Source organism: Oreochromis niloticus, linkage group LG5 (genome assembly GCF_001858045.2).
Source record: "Oreochromis niloticus isolate F11D_XX linkage group LG5, O_niloticus_UMD_NMBU, whole genome shotgun sequence".
NCBI lineage: Eukaryota > Metazoa > Chordata > Actinopteri > Cichliformes > Cichlidae > Oreochromis > Oreochromis niloticus.
Window position 1 is genome coordinate 27,784,756 of NC_031970.2, and position 7,395 is coordinate 27,792,150.

A 7,395-nucleotide genomic window follows, 5' to 3' on the forward strand; every position below is an offset into this window, starting at 1 on the left:
TCTGGAAAACACAGTGGAGGCTCTGTAATGGTTTGGGGCTACATTTCAGCCGGTGGTGTTGGGTATCTTGTCACACTTCATGGAACTACGAGTGCAGAATAGTAAAGTTACATTTTGACCCACCATAAAGACTCCTGTAGACTACTTAACGAAACAACAAGAAGTCTGCATCCACTTTTACCCCTAGTCTATGAAAGTCCTCCCGATTTTGGTGGGTTGAAGTATTCAAAGACTTCCCTTCAGTAGCAAATTTAGTAATATAACTTTCACCAAAACTGCATGGTCATAATGAGCAAGGCCACTGTTTTCTGTGTAGAGAGTGGCTACTTCAAGCTACTTAAAGTGGATAGAGTTGACAGAACAAACAAATACAGTGAATATAGGACTTGTTCCCATATGCATATTTTTCACGGTCTTTAACCCGACAAACTAAAAAAGGGGGTGCATTGTTTCATCAGAAGCTCCGTGCATGTGTCGTGCTGTGCTAACAACATTCATCCATCTTGCAGTGCAGTGACTGTGTTTGTGTGGGCTGCCAGCAGTGGTAAACAGAGTCTGATCCCTCACACTTCTATCAGGGTCAGAGTTCTGGATGGAGGCCAGCAGGGTTAGTGATCCTCTCCCACCTCTCTGCTTTGCCTTCTCTCCCTACAAACTTTTTTTCCCAGCTTTGAGGAAGGATTAGACCCGGTATACAAGACCAGAATTTTCAAGCTGAGTTTTAAGCTGTTGGTTTCATTATTTTTTTCCAAAGTTAAAAGTTAGACTTAAACTCCCTCCTGCTGTATTTAGAACACTTTTTTAGCTTCTGTTTTTCTGTAACATTTTTAAATTTTTATTTTTCACCTCACGCTGTCAGATTCGATGGCACTTGGAGTGCTAAATCCACAATTAAAGAGCTCCTTAAGTGGGAGCGAATATTTTGACAGTGGTTATTTAGAGGAACTACCACCTCTTCAAAGCTACCTTTGTTTGACCATTTTTACATGCTTTTGTCCTGCGTACCCCGTCAACATTGTGGCCTTGGTCTTCTCTATCATGGTAAGTATAAACAATAAAACTTAGATCAGCCGATGGGGTTTTAATAGATCATGTCAGACCACGGCCGGGCAATTAATTTTCCCAAGAGCCCACAACTAACGACTGATAGTAACATCTACTCTTACCAGTCGCAGTTTATAAAGAGATAAATACTGAGCAGAGTTCAGCTTATTGCTCTGGCCTTCCACAACAGTTCCAGTGTGTCACGTGGTCCCTTGGGAGAATTAATTGCCCACGCCTCTGTGTTAGACTATGCATGCTCTGTGCTCTAATATTAAGGAAATAATGAGTCAGAGAGAAATCACACGTGTTCTTGTCCGGGCTGCTTTAAATGTAACGCTTACACAGTGTTCTGATGTGCTGCACCCTAAGATGTAACCCAGTCACACAGACACCTGCTCTGCCCATCAAACAAACTTACTTCATCTTCAGCTTTGGAAAATTACATTTTCATGCTGCCTGTTGATGGAAATAAACTTTCACTTGGCAAATTAAAAAAAAAAACTCCACTGATTAAACTTTGTCATAGACTTTTCAGAGAGCTCTGCGTACCACTGAACATTTTGAGGACAAGTGTTTTTAGCAGGTTTGCCGGTGAGTTTTTATGCTTTACAGCAATTTCTCTCTCCCAGTCTAGAAACAGTTATTACAGAGGGGACTACGATGGCTCCAGGCGGCTGGGCAGGAACGCGCTCTACGTGGCTATTGCCTCAGTCATCATTGGGCTCCTCATCATCGCCATCTCCTGCACTGTTCATTTTACCACAGTAAGACAGCCTCAGCAGTGTTACCACTCATAAAAACTTCTCAAGTGAATTTCTGAAAACTTTATATTGGAATATTGCAACTATAACTTTAGACATGACCCTAGACAGAGCTAATTTCATGAGGGTGACAAATACAAGCCTAATCTTTTATTGGTACCTTAATATTACAGAGTAAAAGATCACATTATATATATACAATATACACTGCTCAAAAAAATTTAAAGGAACACTTAGATCTAATGTGTTAGGAATAAAAGGACGCCACGTCGTTTGATGGTACTCAGTAGCTCGTGTAGCCCCCCCACGTGCTTGTATACGTGCCTGCCAACATCAGGGCTTCCAGTGAGATTGGAAGATCTGGATTAGGACATCACTGAAACTGGACAGTCTGAGATGCAACCTGGTGGCACTGGATGGACTGAAACATAATGTCCCAGAGGTGATCTGTTGGATTTAGATCAGGCAAGTGTGGTGGCCAGTTAGTGGTATCAATTCCTTCCAGGGAACTGCCTGCATACTCTCACCATATGAGCCTGGGCATTATCGTACACCAGGAGGAACCCAGAACACTGCAGTGGGATAGGGTCTGAAATGTGTCCAAGCATTTCATCCCGATACCTAATGGCAGTCAGGATGCCGTTGCACAGCCTGTAGAAGTCTGCGTGTGCCTTGATGGATATGCCTCACCAGACCATCACTGACCCACCACCAAACTAGTTATGCTGAAAATTGTTACAGGCAGCATAACATTTTTCAAGGCTTCTCCAGACCCTTTCATGTCTGTCACATGTGCTCAGGGCAAACCTGCTTTAATCTGTGAAAAGCACACGGCGCCAGTGGTGAACCTGGCAATTCCAGTATTTTAGGCTAAATGCCAGTTGTGCTTTGTGATATTGGGCAGTGAGCACACGGCCCACTAGAGGACGTCAGGCCCTCAAGCCACCCTCATGACAACTGTTTCTGATTGGTTGGTCAGAGATATTCACACCAGTGGGCTGCTGGAGGTCATTCTGTAGTCTCATTCTGTTCCTCCTTGCACAATCGAGCAGTTACTCCTGCTGATGGGCTAAGGACCTTCTACAGCCCGGTCCAGCTCTCCTGGATTCTCCTCCAAGCTTTTGAGGCTGTGCTGAAGGCGCCTAAAGGTGCATTATATTGTGAGGTGGATCCTACAATAGTACATACAGAGAAAAACCCAACAATCATATGATCCCCTATAAGCAAGCACTTTGGCGACAGTGGGAAGGAAAAACTCCCTTTTAACAGGAAGAAACCTCTAGCAGAACTAGGCTGAGGTGAGGGGAGAAAGACAGCACAAAAGACATGCTGTGGAAGAGAACCAGAGATTAATAACAAGTATGATTCAATGCAGAGAGGTGTATAAACACATAGTGAGTGAGAAAGGCGACTGAAGAAGAAATACTCAGTGCATCATGGGAATCCCCCAGCAGCCCACACCTACTGCAGCATAACTAAGGGAGGATTCAGGGTCACCTGGTCCAGCCCTAACTATATGCTTTATCAAAAAGGAAAGTTTGAAGCCTAATCTTAAAAGTAGAGCTCTGTCTCCCGAATCCAAACTGGAAGCTGGTTCCACAGAAGAGGGGCCTGAACATGAAAGGCTCTCCCTCCCATTCTACTTTTAAATACTCTAGGAACAACAAGCCTGCAGTCTGAGAGCAAAGTGCTCTAATGGGGTGATATGGTACTACAAGGTCATTAAGACAAGATGGGGCCTAAATATTTAAGACCTTGTATGTGAGGAGCAGGATTTTGAATTCAATTCTGGATTTAACAGGAAGCCAATGAAGGGAAGCCAAAACAGGAGAAATATGCTCTCTCTTTCTAGTCCCTGTCAGTACTTTTACTGCAGCATTTTGGATTAACTGAAGGCTTTTCAGGGAGTTTTTAGGACATCTTGATAATAAAGAATTAGAGTAGTCCAGCCTGGAAGTAATAAATGCATGAACAAGTTTTTTGGCGTCACTCTGAGACGAGATATTTCTAATTTTAGAGATATGATGCAAATGGAAGAAAGCAGTCCTACATATTTGTTTAGTAATAAAAAAAATTCCTGTTTTGGCGGGTTGTCTCACTGTTGTCCCTGTTGTGTACCTGCTGTTAATTTAATTAACATCAAAGCAGCTGAAACTGATTAACAAAAGCCTCTGTTACTTAACTGACCAGATCAATACTCTGATTACATAGTGTTCCTTTAATTTTTTGAGCAGTGTACAACATGTAATGTATATCTAATAAATATAATACATAGATTTAATTGTACATGGGAGACTTGCCACTACTGACTATTCACCACTACATATAATATAGAAAAATTAGCCATTCATTTAATGTACTTTGTGTTGCAGATGGATTTTTAGTGCAGTGGATGCAGAGAGAGCAGAGAGACGAAAACTTTGAGCAGAAACCTCATTACGAGCTCAGGTGCCAACGAAAGGATTCAGACTCAACTCATGTTTACTTTAGCCTGTACACTGCTTACTTTACTGTCTATGTTGTTCCTTACAAAAAAATCAGTGACTGTAAAATCTGGTGGGCGTATACACTTCAGTAACTAATGTCTTTCCAGATTTGATTGCAAAAGGCAGCTTTCCACAAGGGTGTAGACAATCCACTGTTTACTGTTGCCCATAGCTCCAGTGATAAAAAATCCTGACCGTAATGCCTTCTTTAATGATAATAAAACCAGTTATGTTAAACCATAATGGTGGATAAAGAATCTGAACAGACAACAACTGATAACAATGAAATATGAAAATAATTTAGGCGTGTAGAGTATAACTTACAAATGTATCTCTCCAAGGCAGAAGCCCAATTGACCTTTTTAATAACACAGAGTGTCTTAATTAGCTTCACTGTATTTATAGATAATCCCCTGCTGTGGATCAAACTTGTTCCTGGAATTATTATGAAAATTATTGTGTAAACAAACAAATGTTATTTTCATTCCTGTAGCAGTTACAAAGAGCATGTGAAATGTGTGTATCGCAGTGCAGCGTATCGGCGGCCACCATGGTTCACACAGAGACTTTTGGAAGAATAAATAATTCATAAGAAGAATAAATGAATTTTTCCTCTGATGACAGAAACGTTAAAACACACAATTGTGAAATCAAATCCAGTCACAAGTTCTGCTTCTGTGGCTTTATTTGCCTAGTGTGATGATAGATTATAAACACAGCAGTTAATATAAATGTAAACCAATGCTGGAAAACTTATATTACAAGTTATTCCTGACTTTGTGCCTCATGTTTATGATTATCTACAATTACTGTTTTTTTATTGCATTTTTTTTTTTTTTGCATGACACTTAAAGATGTGTTACAAACTTAGGCCGTGAGGTTTAAAAGTTGCTTCCATTTACCAGACAGCAAGGGTCTAATGAGAGAACTCATGAAGATACTACACAATGGGAAATAAAGTATCTTGTAATATTTTGGGGGGGGTTTGCTCCATATTTGGACTGGATGTTAGAATATTTGGCATTTACTGCTTTGGTGTTTACTATTTTTATTCAGTTCTGTTTGCACGAGCCTGCTACCTAAATGCATTTTTAAAGATATATGTGTATTAAAATCAGTTCCAGACATTTCTTGGCACTTGTTTAATTATTCTGTCTTGTTGACTGAAGAGCTATTGCTGCAGTTGCGTTATCTGACATGTGCAACAACAGCTTCCTGTGTGGTCTGTCACGACTGAGTAAAATTTGGCATTACGATCACACAAAAGTAAACTCAAACCAAGCATCATGTTACATGCATTTGAGATCTCTGTCTGCTCCCTGTTAGACCCTACGACCTATCTCTTTTCAATAATTTACCCTGAATGCACACAATAAATAAAATAAAATAAATAAAAAGACTAAAAATAAAAAGTATTTATACAGACTTACACCGCCTCAAGTTCACAACTTGAGCCTTGAACTACAACTATCCATGCCGGGACTTTTCCTTGTAGTTTGATATGTCGCAGCATATGCCCAGCTAAATATAGCAGACCTGCCCTCTGTGTGGCAGATTGCTCAGCCTCTCACATGGTCAAATAAAACTCATCCTTTCATGAAGCAACATAAAGTGGCCTAAAGGTGGGAGGGAATAAAGGGATGATTCAGACGGGTTTAAGCGGGAGAGTCATGATCCTGTATGTCCATTTCAGTCTCAACTCATGACTCATCTCTGTTTTCTTATTGTTGCTACTGAAAAACAAGCCTTTCAGACTGTTTTCATATATTTCACAGCTATCTGCAGAGTAATGATGCTTTCCCTGGGCCCCAGGGAGAGACGAATTACACATACATGCTCCACATATAGAGAAACTAAAATCTGCTGTTTGCGTCTTCACATTTGGTTTGCAGTTATGCAGTGTTGTTTTTTTCTTCTTCTTCTTTCAAACCTATCTCCTACCTGCAGGTGCAATTCATAGCAGTCCCTCTGATGTAACAGGCCCGCTGCCAAGTTTCAGCAGTTATTCTAATGCACTTAACAAATCACTTTTGGCAGTAATCTTGTTCTATTATCTCCCTTTACTTGAAAGAGAAATGCAGCGTGATTGTAGTGCAACCTCTTTGATGTCACACCAAAGCAAAACGCGAAAGGACGGGATGAAAAAAAAAAAAAAAGATAAAATGAGCTCCGGGATAAGGCGACTTGAAAAGCACTTTGTAAGATTATCAAGGGATCAAGACAGACTTTGTGACAGGAAACTGACGACCGTAATATGTGCCGAAGAAAATTTCACACAAACACAATTAATTAAAATAGTTTCCATTTATGTGTTTCATGTTGCCTCAAAAAGAGATTATGACTTCCGTCTTTGTGAGAGCGCTGCTTTTATTCTTCTGCACAAGAATAGTGAATCATATTATTTTTCAGCTTGCATTCACATCAATAATTCATCATGAAGCTGTACTGTTGTGTTGTTGGCCGCATTACAGCCGGTAAATTTGGAGAGCACTCCATGACTCATGCGAGGTGCGCATAAATAGGCCACTCAAACAAGTTGCTTCCATTAGCACTGCATATACCCTTCATGTGTACATATCGCATGACACATTCCTCCTATCCGGCAGCAGTTTGATCTAGTTGGAATAAATGAAATAGGATCACTGTGGGAACGATGCTGTGCAAGCAGAGAAAGAGCGATATGCATTTAGGTACCTGATATTCAAAAAAAAGGCCTCAAGGTCCTTTCTTCTTTTTTCATACTAAGAATAGAATTTCTACCATGCATCCGTCAACCAGTCAGGTTGAATTCATGTCCGCTTAGTCACATACAGTTTAATGAAGACTGGAATTTAATATCGCCTGACCATTTCAGAAAGTGCTGATCTGCTGGGATTTTCCCACACAAATATCTCTAGGGCTTACAGAGACTGGTCCAAAAAAGAGAAAATATCCAGTGAGCGACAGTTCTCTGGGTGAAAATGTCTTGGTGATGTTAGAGGACAGCCAGACTGCTTCAAGCTGATGGGAGTGTCATTATTATTATGGCATTATTAGGACGGGGAGCCAAGAAGGGTATGGAAATTAAAAAAATAAAGAGATAAATAAATGAAAAAAAGAGCAAA

At 40.4% G+C, this 7,395-nt stretch overlaps 1 protein-coding gene across 1 annotated transcript; it reads left to right on the forward strand.

Annotated features, from left to right (window-relative positions):
- Window positions 1-571: 571 nt before the first annotated feature.
- LOC102082676 (transmembrane protein 233) lies at window positions 572-5,418 on the forward strand. The gene is made up of 3 exons (XM_005469257.4): window positions 572-1,041; window positions 1,674-1,808; window positions 4,178-5,418. The coding sequence occupies exons 1-3, from the start codon at window positions 865-867 to the stop codon at window positions 4,187-4,189; spliced, it is 324 nt and encodes a 107-aa protein (XP_005469314.1). The 5' UTR covers window positions 572-864; the 3' UTR covers window positions 4,190-5,418.
- Window positions 5,419-7,395: the final 1,977 nt, after the last annotated feature.